Genomic DNA, 22,832 nt, shown 5'->3' with positions numbered 1-22,832 from the left:
TCTGCCTGATTTATTATTTGCAGCAAGTTACAAAATTTTCTGGGAGGGGAAGATATTTTATACTTTATTATTTTATGTAAATTATTTTATATTATTATTATTATTATTATTATTATTATTATTTCACCAAATAAATCAGTAGATGAGATGCTATTCTGACAGGGTGCACTGTATAATTTATTACATATGTAAAAGGTCCCTTAGCGATGAAAGAAACATTTAACATGTCCTAGGGACGCCCACACCTGGCTGATCACTCAGACTAGCAGGGAGAAGCGAGCAGCTGGACACTTCCCTCCAATCTGCGCACACCACCCCAGACCGTCCTATAGACTCACATTAGGCGTCTCCATTATTTATCCTGGGTCATTCTAGTCATTGGTAAATGTTGTCATCTTTGCACACACAGTACATACATACATACATACATACATACATACATACATACATTATTGTCTAATAGGTTTTTGTGGATCTACCCTTGTATTCTCTAGTGGTGAGTGTGTGGCTTTAAAGTGACTCTGTACCCACAATCTGACCCCCTCCCTCCCCAAACCACTTGTGCCTTCGGATAGCTGCTTTTAATCCAAGATCTGTCCTGCCGTCCGTTCGGCAGGTGATGCAGTTATTGTCCTAAAAATCAACTTTTAAACTAGCAGCCCCGTGCCCAATGGGAGTGGCCTAGATTGTGTATGCATTAGGCTGGCACACCCTCTCTGTCCCTCCTCCCAGCCCTCCTCATCATTAGGAATGCTCCAGGCAGATTGCCTACTATTCCTCACCTGTGTCAGCATGGCACATGGGCTGGATCGTTAAGACACCTGTGCAAATGTTCAGCATGGAGAAAATGTTCCAGTGGCATTCCTAATGATGAAGAGGGTGAGGAGGAGGGACGGAGGGAGGGTGCAAAGTTAGGGCACAGATATTGTAAGCCACGCCCGTAGGGCACAGGGCTGTACGTTCAAAAGTGTTCTTTCAGGACAATAACTGCATTATCTGCTGAACGGATCCCAGGACAGATCTTGGATTAAAAGCAGCTATCCGAAGGTACAAGTGGTTTTGGGGGGGGGGGGGATGTTAGATTGTGGGTACAGAGTCGCTTTAAACTCCTCTGCTTGATCTTTGGCCTCATTATTGTATAACTGCCCACGCCAGCATAGTCCAGCATAGTCCAGCACAGTCCCAGGCCAGCATAGTCCAGCACAGTCCCAGGCCAGCATAGTCCAGCACAGTCCCAGGCCAGCATAGTCCAGCACAGTCCCAGGCCAGCATAGTCCAGCACATTTCCAGGCCAGCATAGTCCAGCACAGTCCCAGGCCAGCATAGAGACACTTTATCAACACCCTAAACAAGGGAGAGAAAATGAATGTCAATCACGACCTCTCTCCTGCATGAAATGAATGAAATTACGTTGATGGCAATTTCTGTCCTTGATATATGGGACCAATGGGCGTTGTGTGCATTATGGTCTCCATAATGAGAAGCAGCAGGGATGACATTATAGAGCAGTAGCTAAAGACAAGCTGTGGATTGAGCACTGGGGTTACTTACTGAAGGCTCTATCACACAAAATGCCCCCCCCCCCTCTCTCCTGCTCGTTGCTGACGCGAGTAATAGGAGTAATGGGGGCTTTAAAGTTAGCGCTTGTGTAGTGTTTTTGCAGACTGAACTCCTCCCCAGCTTCCTCCTTCCCCTCTTCATAGACTTGTGCAGCATTTAACCTGATCTCTCAGTGAGCTGCCAGCCTGCATGATAAATACAGGATAGAATTGAGCCAATTATTTAGGTTGAATGAAAGTTTAGCTGGGCTTAATGGGAAATGAAAGAAACACTTTTAGATAAGATATTGCAGAGTTTTTTTTGCTTGTTCTATTGATTTACCGTATGTAAAGTTTATTGAAGTGAAGTCTTGAGTTTTCTTGGCTTAAATTGCGTATTTTTTGCAGTTCCGCGTACGTCTAGGACCAATTCCAGTAAACTGCTATTAGTAATGAAACACAGTATTGTAATAAACAGCTGAAAGACAAGCGTTTTCTTCAAAGGCTTTCGCTACGAATAAAAGAACATTGCAAAGTTTCCTCAAATTAAAATCAGTTAAATTCACGGACGCAGAGAGATTAAAGAATTACATAAACATTATACGGCCGAGCGACGTCCAAATTTACATCCCGTGCATTGGAACACGAAAAGCTCTGATGTTATTGTGTGGTGGTTATTACTATTATTAGGGGGTGAGCTTGTTAGGCGTCCTGGTGCGCGGGGTGAACCGCCGCCATTGTAGCTCCCGCAGTTTCTGGGAAATGGCCGAGGAAGACAACTGGCGAAGTTCAGGCGCTATTTTGGGCTACAAAATCATTCACAGATGGCACAGCATTTTTTTATAAGATATTATGAAGCGTGTAGTAAACTTCACTGAGCAAAATGTTCCCCAGATGATATCCAAGAGTCGCTGGCCGCAAGTCTCCACCAAATGCTGTCAAGTGGCATCGCATTTAAAGCGGCAGCATCGACATCTCGGTGTTTGTTCTTATTCTGTTTGGTCAGTTATTCCGGATACACTATGCGCTATAAGGCTGAGACGACTACCAATGAAGAATCAAAATAAATCTTGGCAAAAAAACCCCAAAAACATTGGGGGAATTTATCACCAGAAAATTACTATAAAAAAAATCAGAAATTTTTGCAGAATGCTCCCACATTTTTGCACAAAACACAGGAAAAGTCATGTATTTTTGAGCGAATAAGCAACTGCTTAAACAATTTACAACAGTCTTAGGCTGGGTTCACACTGTGTTTTTACAGTCCGTGATTTTTTTTTGTTTTGTTTTTTTTACTATTTGTTTATTAAAAAAAAAAAACATTAAAAATGGATGAAAAAGCGGATGAATTTCTGTGCAGCTGTTTTGATCCGCTTTTTTTTTGTTTTTTTTTACTTCTATTATTAGAAAAATGGATCACGCCCACATTTTGTGTACATGAAAAAAACATCCATTTTGATTAGTTTTTTTTATCCTTTTTTTAAAATAAAAGTCAAAGGAAAATGGTTCAAAGTGGATGCACCAAAATGCATCTGTTTTTCCATTCATTCTTCATCTCTTTTTTTTGCAAAAAACGGTTGAAAAAAATGGACTGCAAAAACACAGTGTGAACCCGGCCCTACACCAAACCGTACAGAAAACCATTGATAAATCCCCCCCTAGTGCAGACATTAGGAGCAGGATTAGTCTCCAGTTATTTCCTATGGTGTCAGCTGGTGAACATTCTGCTACAATCACCTTTTTCTTATGTGGATAATTGGTATTTTAAAGCAATTTTACTCCAAATTTGCAGAGTGTGATGTAACCATGTACAAGTCAGGAAGAAGTATAGGACGTTCCACCAACCTTCTGCTGACACCAAGAAAGTCACCTCCAAATAGATTGTAGGAGATGACCCCGAAGTGTCCGGGTGTTGGCCGTAGCCGCCAGTCAGAGCCCAGCTTTCCCTCTTACCACAGCTTGTTATGGAAGTTTCTGTGGCCAAAAAACTCAAATTTACTACAATTTTTTGATGATTATTTTTATTATATTTAAATTCCAAAAAGATTTATTCTCACCTGTTGTGTCCGCTGATCAGTGATGTGTTATCCTCTGTGTGCCTTTCACTATACGTTATCTGGGTAGGTATCAGGGGGAATGATAATAAGGATAATAAGAGCCATAAAGCAGCTTTACCAATTCTTTACTCTCACTTTAGCTTTACAGTCCTGATTGGATCAATACATGAGATTTTTTACTGCTTATTGGACGTACATTTTGCTCTCTATCTCTCTCTCTCTATATATAAAAAGCTCAGTATACAAAGCTCCGTATATAAAGCTGCGTATATATAGTGTTTAGTATATAATGCTGTGTGTGTGTGTGTATATATATATATATATATATATATATATATATATATATATATATGGCTCAGTATATCAAGCTGCGTATATATATGGCTCAGTATATAAAGCTACGTGTATATATATATACCGCTCAGTATATAAAGCTACGTGTATATATATATAAATAAAGCTGGTGTCGTTCTTGTCATTTTCCTCGGTTATTTAGCTCGGGGAATGCAGAACTAGAAAATGACAGATGGAAACTGCTTTGTAGTTTGTAATAAAAACACATGGAATCCACATTACAGACGGGGGGTATCGAAATGTCAGATATAAAAGAGCCAAAACCGAATGAAAGCAAATAAGCAGTAACGTATAGCCGTTCCAGTCCGTTCTCTAACCACAGAGCACACTCACTTAGTAACTCACAGGGTGATGCAGAGATGTCAGGAGTAGAGATGAGCGAACTTGGATAAAGCTCTAAGGTTGTCTGGAAAACCTGGATACAGCCAATGACTATATCCAGGATTCCCACATAGCCTTAGGGCTTTATCCAACTTCAGCAGCCCCCGCTAATCACATGCCGAACGCTCGGGTTCGGATGGACTCCAGCTGCTCCAGGTTCGCTCATCTCTAGTCAGGAGAGATACAGAGATGTCAGGAGGGATACAGAGATGTCAGGAGGGATACAGAGATGTCAGGAGAGATACAGAGATGTCAGGAGGGATACAGAGATGTCAGGAGTGATACAGAGATATCAGGAGTGATACAGAGACGTCAGGAGTCTTACAGAGATGTCAGGAGTGATACAGAGATGTCAGGAGGGATACAGAGATGTCAGGGGTAATACAGAGATGTCAGGAGGGATACAGAGATGTCAGGAGTGATACAGAGATGTCAGGAGGGATACAGAGATGTCAGGAGGGATACAGAGATGTCAGGAGAGATACAGAGATGTCAGGGGTGATACAGAGATGTCAGGAGTGATACAGAGATGTCAGGAGGGATACAGAGATGTCAGGAGTGATACAGAGACGTCAGGAGTGATACAGAGATGTCAGGAGAGATACAGAGATGTTAGGAGTGATACAGAGATGTCAGGAGAGATACAGAGATGTCAGGAGAGATACAGAGATGTCAGGAGTGATACAGAGATATCAGGAGTGATACAGAGATGTCAGGAGAGATACAGAGATGTCAGGAGAGATACAGAGATGTCAGGAGAGATACAGAGATGTCAGGAGTGATACAGAGATGTCAGGAGGGATACAGAGATGTCAGATAAAGAGATGTCAGGAGAGATATAGAGATGTCAGGAGGGATACAGAGATGTCAGGAGAGATAAAGAGATGTCAGGAGTGATAGAGAGATGTCAGGAGTGATACAGAGATGTCAGGAGTGATACAGAGATGTCAAGAGGGATACAGAGATGTCAGGAGTGATACAGAGATGTCAGATACAGAGATGTCAGATACAGAGATGTCAGGAGTGATACAGAGATGTCAGGAGTGATACAGAGATGTCAGGAGTGATACAGAGATGTCAGGAGGGATACAGAGATGTCAGATACAGAGACGTCAGGAGGGATACAGAGACGTCAGGAGTGATACAGAGATGTCAGGAGTGATACAGAGATGTCAGGAGGGATACAGACTTTCTGATATGTTGCTGCCCATGATGAGACTAGCAATTCCTTCCATACTTGTTATCATCTATTCAGTCTCCTTCCCCCAGTTCTCAGCTGCTGCTTTCTGCTGAAGACACAAAAATCTGTCTGTGAGCTTTTCTCTCTGTCTCCCCCTCCTCCCCCCTCCCTTCTGAGATGGCCAATGTAAACAAGTCCCTGGCAGGCTGTATCTGCAACATTGTAGCTTCTCTGTAATGCTGGGAGGATTATTCTGAGGTCAGGTTGCTGATGACCTCACTGTGATTATCCCTCCCGGCATAGTGAACATAGTAACATAGTGAACATGGGGTTTCTCTTGCTTCTTATCTGTGTATTATAGGAATTAAGACCTACAAGTTATACTTCTCACTTCTCCTGAGAGTATTGATGGTGATTGGTGAAGGAGATGGCTGGCATCTCTGTGTGTCATCACTGTCATCCTGGTCGGCTCTCCCATCTATTCTTCTATCACAGTGATCTGTCATTGGACTCCGGAGCTTTCTTCCTTCCGGCTTAGTCCCCAGTGTTCTGCGATGTCTCATCCCTAAACTTTCAGAGCGCCGATATAATGACTTCTAATAAAACTTTATCGTTTCCCTTATACCCAGCGGACATTATGCTTCATTGAATATTCCTATATTTGGTATATATCCAGGGGCGGTCTTGGCATTTCTGGGGCCCCAAGCAAAGTCATGTCTGGGGCCCCCCCATGCCCCCCCTCCTCGACATGCGTTGCCCCCCCCCCAGTAGTCCTCTTATAACCCTCCTACCACCATACAGAGATTACATATCACCTCAAAACTGCTCTGAACAAAACAGGAAGATATTACCAATGATGCCATAAGATAATACTGCCACACCATGACCCCTATCACTACAGACCCTATAACAGAGTGCAGTTACATCCAGTGACTTACAGGAGGCGTCTTCTCTGATCAGCGTCTTTTACTTTTTTTCTTTCTCTCTCCATCCAGCCTGGGCCACCTTGAAGTCTTCTCCCGGCTGGTAATCTTCCCTCCAGAATCTGTCAGAGAAATATTTTAGGCTCCAACACATCCAGTAGTTAGGTCCCCTGTACCCCTATATAGTAGTTACGCCCCTCTGTGCCCCCACAGATTAAAGGTGTCCCTGTGCTCCTACTTAATAATTAGGTATGTTCTGTGCCCCAGTATAGTAGTGAGGCATATAGGCACTTCTGTGCAGTCCCAATGTAATAAAGACCGCTGTGTGCTGCCCCCAGTTATATAGACCCCTTGTGCGCTGCCGACAGTAGTAAATACCACTTGTGTGCTGCCCCCAGTAGTATATACCTCTTGTGTGCTGTCCCCAGTGGTATATAGACCCCCCTGTGTGCTCCCGCAGTTATATATAGACCTGTGTGATCACCCAGTTATACATAGCCCCCCTGTGTGCTCCCCCAGTATACTATATAGACCCCCTGTGTGCTGCTCCCAGTCGTATATACCCCGTGTGTTCCCCCCAGTTGTATATACCCCCCGTGTGCTGCCCCCAGTTGTATATACCCCGTGTGCTGCCCCCAGTTTTATATACCCCCTGTGTGCTCCCCCACTTGTATATAGCCTCCCTGTGAGCTCCCCCACTTGTATATAGCCCCCCTGTGTGCTCCCCCCTTATATAACCCCCTGTGTGCTCCCGTTTATATAGCCCCCCTGTGCGCTCCCCCCGTTTATATAGCCCCCGTGCACTCCCCCACTTATATAGAGCCCCCCTGTGTGCTCCCCTGTTTATATAGCCCCCCTGTGCGCTCCCCCGCTTATATAGACCCCCACTGTGCGCTCCCCCCGTTTATGAAGCCCCCCTGGGCGCTCCCCCATTTATATAGCCCCCCTGTGCGCTCCCCCCATTTATAAAGCCCCCCTGTGCGCTGCCCCCGTTTATATAGCCCCCCTGTGCGCTCCCCCCGTTTATATAGCCCCCCTGTGCGCTCCCCCCGTTTATATAGCCCCCCTGTGCGCTCCTCCCAATTTATATAGGCCCCCACTGTATACTATATAGTATATAAAAAAAACAAAACAAAACATTTTTACTCACCTGGGACTGGCATCTCCTCTTCTCTTCTCGTCTCTTCTCTCTTGTGGCCGCGGGAAGTGTTTCCCCTGCGGTCACATAAGGCCGCTCTCCCGTTGTCATGGCACCGGCGCTCCAGTGACGCCTCGAGCGCCGGCACCAGAGACACAGAGCAGCCTCTTGTGACCGCAGGGAAAACACTTCCTGCGGCCACAAGAATGACTGACAGGGAGGGAGCCAATGGCTCCTGCCCTGTCAGTGCCGCTGCTGCCTGTAACTATGTGCGCTCGTTACGAGCGCACATAGTTAGCCGCAGCGGTCTTGGGCACCAGAGCGGGGCCCCCCTGGATGTCGGGGGCCCCACGCAATTGCGTGGGATGCGTGGTGCCCAAGACCGCTACTGTATATATCAATGTGTACCGAAATAGGGGTATATTATGTGTTAATAAATTCCAACTATAAGATTTTAACTAATTTTAAGGGGAATTCCAGCAAAAATAAGTATTTCAATTCAACTGGTGTCAGAAAGTTATACCGATTTGTAATTCACTTTTATTTTATCAGCTTCTGTATGTCCTGCAGGAAGTGGGGTATTCTTTCCAGTTAGATACGTGAACATTTGTAATAGCTGCTGTCTATTGTACATATGATTTGTATGATACATACAGTATATAGACATGAGTTGTATGATACATACAGTATATAGATATATGATTTGTATGATACATACACTATATAAAAATGATTTGTATGATACATACAGTATATAGATATATGATTTGTATGATACATACAGTATATAGACATGAGTTGTATGATACATACAGTATATAGAAGATATATGAGTTATATGATACATACAGTATATAGATATGATATATATGATACATACAGTATATAGATATGATTTGTATGATACTCTGATTATCAAAGCCTTCCATTTTTATAGTAAAATCCCCATTTAGCATAAATGAGAATGCAGCCACAGCCCACACACACACTCACACACACACACACACATACACACACACTCACACACACACTCTCACACACACACACTCACACACACTCTCACACACACACACTCACACACACTCTCACACACACACACTCACACACACACTCTCACACACACACTCACACACACATACACACACACACACACTCACACACACACACACACACTCACACACACACACACTCACACACACACACACACACACACACTCCCACACGAGTCCATGGAAATGCACACTCCACGCTTCACTGGAAAGGACTGGAGTAAATTAAAGTGGAATGAGAGTCTTTTTACTCTTGAGTCTCGGACATTTTTGTATAAACACATCTGGTTATTTTATCAAATAGAATAAGGCGTGCGGTCCACGGGAAGGCCGAACCTGCCAAGATGCTAACCTCCTGCTAGTGTAACCCTGATCCCCATTGTAGAGAGCGACTGCTCTGAAGGTAGCAGAAGCATCAAAGGAAATAGGGATAAACATTCACTGTCCGTCTTTAGCGTATACGTCGCAGTAGATTAGCCATATGTATCCATTTTCTAACAAGGCTTTGAACGTCCGTCGAAAGAAGAAAATGTTTTTAAAATATGGAACCACTTGTCACAGCTGTGAGTATGCAAAGAACGTGCTAGAACCGAGCCGGGAGGCCACCGGAAAAATTATAAAAATGCCGAAAGAATAAAAACTTTAACTGAGAGGAGAATCGATGTAACAACAAAGGTGTCACCCAGAAGCTTCATGTGGCCCAAGTAGCCCAATATTCATTGGTGCAACAGCTATGGAGTGGTGAGATGGTGTGTCATCTGCATACATCCAGATTAGACTTTGTCACAACTGTAGGTAGGGTGTAGCCTGAGAAGAGCTATACCCTACCTACCTAGTTGGGGAAGGACACAGAAGGTGCATGCTAATCTGGTCCCACCAGCTGACCCTGCCTACTTGCTTTAACAGTCCTAGGTGACTGCGGGCAACCACAGAGACGGTCCCTTCTTCCATAAGGTGATGGCAAGACAAACTAACATCTAAGAGAAGGTCAACAGGCCAGGGGCAAAACCAAACAGGCAGCAAGGTGCAAAATCAGGATCCAGGAGAACTCAAGTAACAGAGCCAAGGTCTGGAAAGGCCAGGAATAGCAGACAGAGAGAAGAACACAAGAAACACACGTCACAAAAAAAACTAATAACTGGTAAAGGCTTCACAGACTAAGGGAGTATATAAAGGAGGTCAGGGGTCCAGAATCCAGCAAGAGTGGGTGGAAAGAGATGTCAATCACCGAGGCAAAACAGAGCAGCAGGAGTAGGACGATGTTCAGACAGAGCTCAGACAAATGCAAAAACATATAATTCAAACACAAAACAAAATACAGGTGCAGTCTGGGCCACGTACCATGAGCCGAGCACCGCGCTGAGTTGTGTACAGGCACAAGTAGACAGAAGTAGATTCCAACAGCACCGCATACAGCAGTTTTCCAATAGGCAAATAGAGACATGAGTTCATGCTAGTTAGTCAACAATCCCAAATGGCGGCTTATCCACATGGAAGAACAAAAGAGTCCAACAGTAACCAGCGAAGTGCAAAAAGCTCCAAGCCTCTATTGCATAACCAAGTATACAGCAGTCTGGACCATTTAGTTGAAATGATTCTATAAACTCAGTTATGCAATAAATCTTGGAATTTTTTGCACAACGTTGGATGCTGGTGGACTCTCTTGTTCTTCTCTGTTGATGATGCTGTCAAAAATCCTGGACAGGATAGGATGACCTCCATCGCTTTTTCATCCATAGACGATGAAAGAAACCCAGTGGGCTCTATTAAGGTCTATGGGGTCCATGGGGCACTAGTGGTGTCTGGCAAGTAAGCACCAATGGTTTTCTGTTTCTATGACGTAATAGAAAATCCAAAAATGGGAGCACAAAAGTAAACCTAAAAGATACTAAGAAAGCCACAAGCCACAAACAAGGTAAAGCAGGAGGGATCTATTACAGGACGTGCGCTCTCAGTCATCCCATAAGCAGCTCATTGGTCGAGCGCCGTCACTTCTGTATATTTCTTCCCTTTGCCGGCTGCTTCACAGAGCGGCCTGTCTGCATTTCCATGTTGATTTGGTTGATATGTAAAGGCTGTACCAGGATACTAGGCTTCTGCTCACCTACTTGCAAATCTTGTTTGCACACTATCTCCAGTGTGCGTCCGCCGGTAAGGAATGCCGCGTGAGATCCTGGAAGCCGGTTGTTAACAATGCAGCAAAGTCAAATATTTTTGGAATGCATCAAAGTGTTAAACAATTCACATGTGACAAACATTGTACTGCGGCATGGCTGGGGACTCGCTGACCTCCTGACCTCCGGGCACTGCTGCATTATAATATACAACTGGACTTGATCAGAGTTGATGTTAGTTTTTTAAGAGATTGTTGGGGCAAAATCTAATTTTCCCCTATCCAAGAGTCGAGTTCAGCAAACTTCTGGCTTACTCGACTCTTTCTGGCAGGTCCGTAGGAATGAATAGAGACGCAGGTCACGTGCCATACCCGTATTCATAACTCAGAAGCCGGGGCCCCATACGGAGATCAGTGGGAGGTACACAGGTCGGACCCCCCGCAATCTCTTACTGTTCCCCTATCCTGTGTATAGGGGAAATACTGTTACACAGATCCTTAAAGGAAATGTACACATTTTCATGCTTTACTGCAGAGCAGCTCCCATGGCCTGTAGGAGGCCATCAATGATTTTTGGTCATAAAATCCCTTTTATATGCTTTCTATTATGTAACATTGCCTTACATTGTAAAGTAGTCGGCACTGCTGAGTTACCCTGACCACCCACTTTAGGTGTTCTTCTGGTCAGACCAGTGCTGATAGGCTTGGGCTATGGTGGTGCTCAGTGTGAGTATATAGCAGTCCACAATTGTATCATCTAAAAGAAATTATGTCGGCACTCACCGGCACGTCCTTAATTAATGTTCTTTATTCAGCCCTGTTCACATTACAGAGACAGACCAACAAATATTTCGTGCCACCTGCTCTTTCTCGAGGCCACATGGAGGTGACGCAAAACGTTTGCTGGTCTGTATCTGCAATGTGAACACGGCTTAATAAAGAAGACTAATTAGGGATGTACTAATTAAAATGTTAATTAAAATGTTAAAATGTTAAAATGTTAATGCTATGAATCTGATTGGTTGGGAAATGCTTGTGAGTAGAGATGAGGGAACCTTTCAAAGGTTTGTCAAACTTTAATGTGAATTTTTGGATCATGCAGAACTGAACTGAACCACATTAAAACAACTAAAAGACTACAGGTTTTTAGGTGTTTTAATGTGGTTTCTAATGTCTGCCCCTTATACTTACCTGCCAGTGCTTCCTCCAATTCCGTCCCGGTGTCTTCTACGGTGAAGGCCCGCTCAGCCAATCACAGGCCATGGTGCTGTCCCGTCCTAGTCCGCCTGTGATTGGCTGAGCAGACCTTCACTAAAGTAGTTGTGGGAGAGGACCAAAGAGCCACCAGGACACCCCGGGGGACTGTGGACAGGTGGAAATATGTTTTTTGGAGTTTTTTTACATGAGCTGCGCCTACTTGCCAAACCCCTCTGACCTTTGCAGAAAGTTCAGTTCCTTAGCAAACCGGAACAAATCTGGGTTCGGGTGTCTCATGCTCATCTCTACTTGCGAGCTCTTGTTCTTTCTTCCTCTTTTTCCACCTTCATCCGTCTTCTCTTCTACTCTTTGTCTGTATATACTATTTGTGTTACTTGGTATACTCTTTGTTGCCATTATTTTAGCTCTGGATCTATCACAGCTTTATGAGAATGAGCACAGGAGGGGACCCTGTCCATTGGTCCCCCGTTCTCGGCTTCTTACTGTAACTCGATGTCACACCGCCCCACACCACACAAAGACCTGATTCTATCCCAGGAGAAACGCATTTCAAGCCTTTTGCTTAACGTCTCTGTGTAAAGCGACTTGCGAGCCAATAAAACTCGGCCAATAGCGGCGTCTGACGTGAAGTGATCGGCCTGTGAATAACATTTTATTCTTCAGTGATTTTTATTACGTTGACAACAAAGAGTGAAAAGAAGGAGATGAGTGCGTATAGGAGCGTAGACGGAGCCATATGGCTTTTATAAAAATAACAGGATGAAAATGAGTCAAAAATATTTTTACCTCTCGGTCCGGGTGTCCCAGGGACAGCAGTGACGCACTTACCGGGGTGGAAAATTGTCTTTCTCACTTTGTAATCACAGATTATGTACGGTCCCCATTGAATCTGCCCCACAAAAGAAAAGATCTGCAGAAGAAACTCCAGCCGGAAGCCGACTCTCCCCTGCTTGTGGGCTGCAGACAGCGGACCCCTGTAATTACAGCTTTTACCTCATCCAGGGACCGTTCTAAAATTGGCCTATTTTGCTTCCAGGACAGTTGGCCTTGGCTCAAACCACCCTAAATATCTCCCGTTTTACGGGCTATGACGCATTGTTTCCAGCTGCGAAGGGTTCTTGCTATCTTTAATTATGGGTGCGCAGCTTCCCGGTTAACCCTTCTGCAATGTATTGTGGGTCACTACCGGCTGAGAGGGTTTTCTTATTAAGCAACTGGTTAGCAGAAGGAGCCTGGCCGAGACCAGATCAATGCTGACTAGATCAATGGCTCTCATATTAATCCCTCCTTTGTGTTTTCTTTCTTCATACCTTCCTGACAGTCAGGTTGGCCGCAGGCTGCCACATATTCTGGACGTAATTGGTGTGATATGTGCGGCGGCAATAATTCTCTACATGCTTAACATTGTTCTCAGTGGGGTTTGTTCTTAGTTATAACTATTGTACGAATGTCTTTCATTTCTGCTACCACCCAAACTGAGTACATGAGACTATATATGAGACTATGTTTATGATGAGACTATATATATATGAGACTATGTACATTAGACTTTATATACATAAGACTATATATACATGAGACTATAATCATGAGACTATATATACATGAGACTGTGTACATGAGACTATATATACACATGAGATTATATATACATGAGACTATATATATATATATATATATATATATATATATAATATATGAGACTGTGTACATGAGACTATATATACATGAGACTGTGTACATAAGACTATATATACATGAGACTAAATATATGAGACTATATATATATATGAGACTATGTACATGAGACTATATATACATGAGACTGTGTACATAAGACTATATATACATGAGACTAAATACATGAGACTATATATATGAGACTATATATATGAGACTATGTACATGAGGCTACAGTGGTACCTCGGTTCTCAAACTTAATTGGTTCTGGAAGGCAGTTTGAGAACCAAGCAGTGTCTTCCCATAGGAAATAATGTAAATGTGATGAATTGGTTCCAGCAGCCGCCAATAATTACCTACAATACTCATTTATTACACTGATAAGTGCTCCGTATAATCACTACAGTACAGTACAGAGCAGCACTATATACTGTACAGGACATTACAGAGCAGCACTATATACTGTACAGGACATTACAGAGCAGCACTATACACTGTACAGGACATTACAGAGCAGCACTATATACTGTACAGGACATTACAGAACAGCACTATATATACTGTACAGGACATTACAGAGCAGCACTATATACTGTACATTACAGAGCAGCACTATATATACTGTACAGGACATTACAGAGCAGCACTATATACTGTACAGGACATTACAGAGCAGCACTATATATACTGTACAGGACATTACAGAGCAGCACTATATATACTGTACAGGACATTACAGAGCAGCACTATACACTGTACAGGACATTACAGAGCAGCACTATATATACTGTACAGGACATTACAGAGCAGCACTATATACTGTACAGGACATTACAGAACAGCACCATATACTGTACATTACAGAGCAGCACTATATATACTGTACAGGACATTACAGAGCAGCACTATATATACTGTACAGGACATTACAGAGCAGCAGTATATATACTGTACAGGACATTACAGAGCAGCACTATATATACTGTACAGGACATTACAGAGCAGCACTATATACTGTACAGGACATTAAACATAAGAAATGTTCATCAGAACCAGCAATTATAGTCCAGTAGTCACCAACTCCTCACCCATCCTTTACTGTATATCCAAGCAGTGTAATGTATGGGAGATGGTGGTGCACTGCCTGTACTACTACTGCACTGTATATGCACTCCAGCAGTCTTATACAGCACTGTACTGTATGTGAGGCCTCACCACTGCTTAACTCGCCAGGTACAACCCACCATCCACGCTCGCAAAAACGTTCAAAAACCGAGCAAAGTTCGAATTCCAAACACGACTTCTGGGTAAATTTTCGTTCGAATACCAAGTAGTTCGAGCTCCAAAGCGTTCGAAAACCGAGGTATTACTGTATTTATATGAGACTTTGTATATGAGACTATATACATGAGAATATATATATATATATGAAACTATGTACATCAGGCTGTCGCTGGGGGGTTGACATTGGGTTTCAGCTCCTCGAAAGATTTTCTATAGGGTTCAGGTGGGGAGCCTTATACTTATTTCATGCAGGAAAATGCAAATGAATGAATTAATCTTAAAAAGTAATTTTCTGGATTTTTTTTAATAGATTCTGTCTTTCTCAGGTGACGTTACCGACCATAAATATTGTCCCCTGCAAAATGGCCAGTGTATGAAATCCTTATTTCCCCCCTGTATATAGTAAATGAGAGGATCTGAGGTCTTGCATATTCTTTGGGTTCCTTCCTTGCTCCACTGTATCATAATAAGCAGAGAACTCTTTACTATGTGACATCTCGGCTTCCTCTGTATACATAACACTGGGGGCGACTTCCGGCAGACTCTCTAAATGAGGGTGTCTAGGGAGACAGGTAAAACCGTGGTCAGGGAATATGGTATGTGTATAAAGAGACATGAGATGTTAGAAGAACCTTAGAGCTTTGGCTGACTGTCTCACAAACAAGGCATTCCCAATGATGGGCGGAACAATACTGTGTTTCCCCAAATATAGGACAGTGTCTTATATGAATTTTTGCTCCCAGGTCTGCACCAGGTCTTAGTTTCAGGTGATGTCTTATTTTTTCCCTAAAGGAAAATTGACATGTCACATGCACAGCAGGGACAGAGCGTACGGTATGGGGGCTTCCGACCACCAGAGGGAGCTTACCACAACACACTTGTACAGCACAATGGACAGTGTACGGTATGGTGGCTTCTGGCCACCAGGAGGAGCTAACCACAGCACACTCGTACAGCACAGCAAGGACAGCGTATGGTATGGGGGCTTCCAACCACCAGGGGGAGCTCACTACAGCACACTCATACAGCACAGCAAGGACAGCGTATGGTATGGGGGCTTCCAACCACCAGAAGGAGCTCACTACAGTACATTCGTACAGCACAGCAGGGACAGCGTATGGTATGGCAGATTCCAACCACCAGGGGAAGCTCACTACAGTACATTCGTACAGCACAGCAGGGACAGAGCGTACGGTATGGGGACTTCCGACCACCAGAGGGAGCTTACCACAACACACTTGTACAGCACAATGGACAGTGTACGGTATGGTGGCTTCTGGCCACCAGGAGGAGCTAACCACAGCACACTCGTACAGCACAGCAAGGACAGCGTATGGTATGGCAGCTTCCAGCCACCAGGGGGAGCTCACTACAGTACATTCGTACAGCACAGCAGGGACAGCATACGGTATGGCAGATTCCAACCACCAGGGGGAGCTCACTACAGTACATTCGTACAGCACAGCAGGGACAGTGTATGGTATGGCAGCTTCCAACCACCAGGGGGAGCTCACTATAGTACATTCGTACAGCACAGCAGGGACAGCGTAAGGTATGGCAGCTTCTGGCCACCAGGCGGAGCTCACTATAGTACATTCGTACAGCACAATAGGGACAGCGTACTGTAAGGCAGAAGGCATTGGGATAATGGCAGACTGTGCAGCTCTACATCTGGCGGTAGGGGACAGCAGGGATGGTGGCAGGCGGTGGGCCTCTTGATGCCTGCACATTTACTGCACATGCATTTTTATATTTAAAATCATTTATAGTTGATGATGGGAATAAAATTATTTCATCTTTCTGAATAAATAAAGTTACAATATTCCCTTGAATCCCTTAAACCACAGCACTTGTTCCCTTTAATCACTTGCCCAGTGGCGGACGTCGCCTGAGCACCAAATGCCGCAAATGAGCTGTTAATGACGTCCGAAGTGAATGGGTCCTGGCCTGAACGCAATGCTGCCGCTGCTGCTCATCCAATGCAGGAACGGACGAGCTCCAACCCCTCCCAGAGGAACGTCCACACATGGAAGAGGTTGTTATAGAGGCTACAAGTCTAGACCTCACAGGTACACAACCTGCGGGAGGGATGGAGCACAGATGTGTGAGAAGACGAGATGGAGGCCATTATCCTCTCCGGGCGGGAGAAGAAGAGATCAGAAGGAAAACATTCAAAAGAAATGTAATTACAGGATTAGCTCTAACCCGGCGGATTCATTTAGTCTGGAGCGCTGCACTTTTTTTACAAGCCTTTTCTCCTATACAGACGAGCACCTTGTTTTCATTTGCGCCCGTTACTAAACCGGACAGAAGTGACAATAAGGGAGACGACTGGGAATGAATTGTCTTTCTTTCCTACTTGAGCGGCACACGGATATTGTGAGAAACGGCGACCGGCTTTTCTTCTACTTGCTCCTCAGTTAGGTGGATAAGCACAGAAGCCACAAGTGTGTTCATAATGATGGTAAAGATACCACTTAAAGGGATTGTGTCACCTAGATGTTCTTACTGATAAGAGTCAGATACAAAACTTCTTCTTTTATTCTAATCTGTTTCTATTTTCTTACTAATTTTATTTATTTCACTATTTGTACATTATTATGTAGCGGCTTTATTCCCTGGTCTCTTCTTAACAGCATTTAGTGACGTGCTTTACAGCAAGCCTCATGGATATAGATGACAATAGACAGACTCTGTCCCCTTAAGATGAATGTGAGACATTACTGAGCGCACTCTGACCTGTGAAGAGGTCATTCCACAGGGAGCTGCTATTGTCTCCTCTATCTACTGGTGTCACATGACGCTGTAATGCTGTACAGATCACTTTACAGCAGCCTCCTCTTATCACCACAGACACAACAGGAAGTTTCTGCTTAGTTTTAGCCCCAGTGGTGAGAATGAGAACTGCGAGATATCAGGATTATTTTATAATATAGATAGAAAGTGGAAAATTAGAAAAAATGTCATCAAAAATTCTTTAAAAAATCTGTTTAACATAAAAACATAATTTATAAAATAAGTCATTTTCTGATGAGACTGTCCCTTTAAGGAGGACAAGAGTTGAATATTGGAATCCATTGAGTCTTATCCATTGAGATGTTATACCCCCAGTCATGTCCCTTCACCACCTACAGCAGATGTCTGTGCCCTGGGGCAGATTTGGGCTCTTCATGGAGATCTGTACAAAGTAAGAAATGGAGACAACTGTGTCCACTAAAAAGTTAGCAGGTTACCCCGCTCTTTGGAAACAGAAATCAAGGAAGGGTTAATAGGGGCAATAATATGGTGTACAATAAAACACATCTGCCTCCACAACCTAAAGGGTCCGGGGGTCCAGGGCGGGGGTGGGGCAATGATGGCCTATGGATCGGGAATGTCTAGATTAGCTGGAGACATGAAGATAGAAAGGGTCCTATTCCAAGGGGCCGAGGAGGGCCCGATCAACGATGTAAGATCGCCGCTCGTTTACTGGGCCTATTCCACGTCCCGATGATCGTTGAGCGAGGGCTGCAGGGACATCGTTACCGATGTCCTTTCAGCCCTTGCAGCAGCAGTAATACATTATCTGTCCAGGCTTCTCCTCCGCGCTGTCTTCATCCCCGGGTTCCGCGCGCTCTATCTTCTGAATGGCCGGTCAGCTGACAGGCCACACTCAGCCAATCACAGGCCGCGGCGGTCCCGGCCTGTGATTGGCTGAGCGCTCCGTCAGCTGACCGGCCATTCAGAAGATAGAGCGCGCGGGACCCAGGGATGAAGACAGCGCGGAGGAGAAGCCTGGACAGGTAATGTATGCTGCTGCTGCTGCTGTCAAGTCGTCGGTCGCCCGCCGCACACCACTATTCAACCATAGCGATGCGCGGTGGGGGAACGATGATTTTAGGTCTGGCCCTAAATGAACGATCAGCCGATGACACGATCATCGGCTGATCTCTCTCTCTATTTCACCGAACTATAATCGGCCGAATCGGGCCAAATGGGGCCGATCCAGCCGATTATCGTTACTGTGGAATAGGGCCCAAAGAGTCCAGGGTCATGTCTCCTACAACACCGGTCACACCAGGCTGCAGATGTGTCAGAGGAAACTTCTCTGCTGTGAAAGTAACCTGCCATCACTCATCACTCTAACCTGCCATCACTCATCACTCTAACCTGCCATCACTCATCACTCTAACCTGCCATCACTCATCACTCTAACCTGCCATCACTCATCACTCCAACCTGCCATCACTTCATCACTCATCACTCTAACCTGCCATCACTCATCACTCTAACCTGCCATCACTTCATCACTCATCACTCTAACCTGCCATCACTCATCACTCTAACCTGCCATCACTCATCACTCTAACCTGCCATCACTCATCACTCTAACCTGCCATCACTCATCACTCTAACCTGCCATCACTCATCACTCTAACCTGCCATCACTCATCACTCTAACCTGCCATCACTCATCACTCTAACCTGACGGCCATCATCACTCTAACCTGCCATCACTCATCACTCTAACCTGCCATCACTCATCACTAACCTGCCATCACTCATCACTCTAACCTGCCATCACTCATCACTCTAACCTGCCATCACTCATCACTCTAACCTGCCATCACTCATCACTGACATTTCACATTCTTTCTCCGTCTATTTAAAATATTCACTAATGTAAATTCCAAATCATCTGACTGAGCCGCAGAGATCCTGATTGCAACGTAACCCGGTCCTCCCCCAAATCAACTGATTACATATATACTGTACAGCTCATCCCCCTCCACCGCTGTGAGAACAAACAACATGTAACTAAAACTTTTATAAGTGGGCAGCATAGTGCAGGGGGCAGTGTAGTGCTGGGAGGGCAGCATAGTGCAGGGGGCAGTGTAGTGCAGGGGGGCAGCATAGTGCAGGGGGCAGCATAGTGTAGGGGGCAGTGTAGTGCTGGGGGGGCAGCATAGTGCAGGGGGCAGTGTAGTGCTGGGAGGGCAGCATAGTGCAGGGGGCAGCATAGTGCAGGGGGCAGTGTAGTGCTGGGAGGGCAGCATAGTGCAGGGGGCAGTGTAGTGCAGGGGGGCAGCATAGTGCAGGGGGCAGCATAGTGTAGGGGGCAGTGTAGTGCTGGGGGGGCAGCATAGTGCAGGGGGCAGTGTAGTGCAGGGGGGCAGCATAGTGCAGGGGGCAGCATAGTGTAGGGGGCAGTGTAGTGCTGGGGGGGCAGCATAGTGCAGGGGGCAGTGTAGTGCAGGGGGGCAGCATAGTGCAGGGGGGCAGTGTAGTGCTGGGGGGGCAGCATAGTGCAGGGGGCAGTGTAGTGCAGGGGGGCAGCATAGTGCAGGGGGGCAGTGTAGTGCTGGGGGGGGCAGCATAGTGCAGGGGGCAGTGTAGTGCAGGGGGGCAGCATAGTGCAGGGGGCAGCATAGTGTAGGGGGCAGTGTAGTGCTGGGGGGGCAGCATAGTGCAGGGGGGCAGCATAGTGCAGGGGGGCAGTGTAGTGCTGGGGGGGCAGCATAGTGCAGGGGGCAGCATAGTGTAGGGGGCAGTGTAGTGCTGGGGGGGCAGCATAGTGCAGGGGGGCAGTGTAGTGCAGGGGGGCAGTGTAGTGCAGGGGGGCAGCATAGTGCAGGGGGGCAGTGTAGTGCTGGGGGGGCAGCATAGTGCAGGGGGCAGCATAGTGTAGGGGGCAGTGTAGTGCAGGGGGCAGTGTAGTGTAGGAGGTAGTGTAGTGCTGGGGGGGCAGCATAGTGCAGGGGGGCAGCATAGTGCAGGGGGGCAGTATAGTGCAGGGGGGGGCAGTATAGCGCAGGGGGCAGTGTAGTGTAGGAGGTAGTGTAGTGCTGGGGGGGCAGCATAGTGCAGGGGGGCAGCATAGTGCAGGGGGGCAGTATAGTGCAGGGGGGGCAGTATAGCGCAGGGGGCAGTATAGGGTAGGGGGCAGTGTAGTGCAGGTGGGGGCAGTATAGGGTAGGGGGCAGTATAGTGCAGGTGGGGGCAGTATAGGGTAGGGGGCAGTGTAGTGCAGGGGGGCAGTGTAGTGCAGGGGGGGCAGTGTAGTGCAGGGGGGGCAGTATAGTGCAGGGGGGGCAGTATAGTGCAGGGGGGGCAGTATAGCGCAGGGGGCAGTATAGCGCAGGGGGCAGTATAGTGCAGGTGGGGGCATTACAAATGAGGATGGTTCTGTAAGTTAGGGGCCTATTACACTGGGTGATTATTGTGCAGAAAATCGTTATATCGGTTGAATTTGAACGATAATCGTCCTGTGTAATTGCAGGCAATGATTGATAAATCGTTCATGTGTCGTTGATCGTTGATTTAGATCTGACACTAAAATCATTGTTAATCGTTCACTGTAATTCCACATCGTCTTTCACTTGCTGGGATCAGATGGAGTAACCGTTCTTAGTAACTAACGACTATCCTTTTGTGTACGGTTTCTGGGAACGGTTTTAGGTTAACGATAAACAATCTCATTTGCAATCATTTATCGTTAGTCGTTAATAGTACCCTTATTATGTGATAATGTAACAATTATTGAAGAAAGTGAAATTCTCTCTAATTGTTTTCATTGTTATTTTGTAGAATGCTTCACAGTCAATGGGGCCGACTACAGGGGAAGCCAGAACCTGACCTCTCTGGACTGCGGGAAGCCTTGCCTCTTCTGGAACGAGACCTTTCAGCATCCGTACAACACCCTAAAGTACCCCAATGGTGAGGGGGGGCTGGGGGACCACAACTACTGCAGGTAAGGGTGCAGATGAGTATGAGTAATGTGATAAGAGACAATAGATCTGTGTCTCCTTTGTCCAAATCTTTCTGCCACAACACGGCCACAGTGCTCCGTCCGTCCGCTGGAAGGAGGCAAACAGGTCAGATTGATTCCCATCAACCAAATTAGAAGCACCTGGGAAATGAATCAGTATCCGCTGTAGTGAGACCATCGCTCTTACTACCAGACAAACGCATCATAAAAATCCTCATACCGCTACTGTTCTATTCCTGGGCCCAGTCCTAGACATTGCCAGAACGCTTCACTCTAATGGCTGAGTATGTGCCCTGAAGTGCTGGCATCCCTGACTGGCAAACAGAGAGATGCCAACTGTGCAGAAGGAAAAAGGGATATTTATAGACCAAGCCTTGGCATCTAACACAAACTACAGCGGTAGGAGCCAGCGTGAAGTTGTAGAGACAAAGAAATCAAGTTGTTTCAATAGTCGGTTTTCCGACACTTGTGCTGGCGGTGTGTCTGACGCTTGTGCAGTGCTGGCGGTGTGTGTGACGCTTGTGCAGTGCTGGTGGTGTGTCTGACGCTTGTGCAGTGCTGGCGGTGTGTGTGACGCTTGTGCAGTGCTGGCGGTGTGTCTGACGCTTGTGCAGTGCTGGCGGTGTGTGTCTGACGCTTGTGCAGTGCTGGCGGTGTGTCTGACGCTTGTGCAGTGCTGGCGGTGTGTCTGACGCTTGTGCAGTGCTGGCGGTGTCTCTGACGCTTGTGCAGGGCTGGCGGTGTGTCTGATGCTTGTGCAGTGCTGGCGGTGTGTGTGACGCTTGTGCAGGGCTGGCGGTGTGTCTGACGCTTGTGCAGTGCTGGCGGTGTGTCTGACGCTTGTGCAGTGCTGGCGGTGTGTCTGACGCTTGTGCAGTGCTGGCGGTGTCTCTGACGCTTGTGCAGGGCTGGCGGTGTGTCTGATGCTTGTGCAGTGCTGGCGGTGTGTGTGACGCTTGTGCAGGGCTGGCGGTGTGTCTGACGCTTGTGCAGTGCTGGCGGTGTGTCTGACGCTTGTGCAGTGCTGGCGGTGTCTCTGACGCTTGTGCAGTGCTGGCAGTGTGTCTGACGCTTGTGCAGTGCTGGCGGTGTGTCTGATGCTTGTGCAGTGCTGGCGGTGTGTCTGATGCTTGTGCAGTGCTGGCGGTGTGTCTGACGCTTGTACCGTG

General features: G+C 46.0%; 1 protein-coding gene across 1 annotated transcript in view; it reads left to right on the top strand.

The window, feature by feature from the left end:
* Window positions 1-22,832, top strand: part of KREMEN1 (kringle containing transmembrane protein 1) — a 136,364-nt gene that overhangs the window by 35,590 nt on the left and 77,942 nt on the right. Inside the window, exon 2 of the mRNA XM_069963962.1 lies at window positions 21,483-21,645. Within this exon, the coding sequence (XP_069820063.1) occupies window positions 21,483-21,645 (163 nt within the window). The remainder of the gene's footprint in view (window positions 1-21,482; window positions 21,646-22,832) is intronic.

The sequence above is a fragment of the Dendropsophus ebraccatus genome, chromosome 3 (genome assembly GCF_027789765.1).
Source record: "Dendropsophus ebraccatus isolate aDenEbr1 chromosome 3, aDenEbr1.pat, whole genome shotgun sequence".
Classification (NCBI taxonomy): domain Eukaryota; kingdom Metazoa; phylum Chordata; class Amphibia; order Anura; family Hylidae; genus Dendropsophus; species Dendropsophus ebraccatus.
This window is presented reverse-complemented; position numbering and strand designations above follow the sequence as displayed.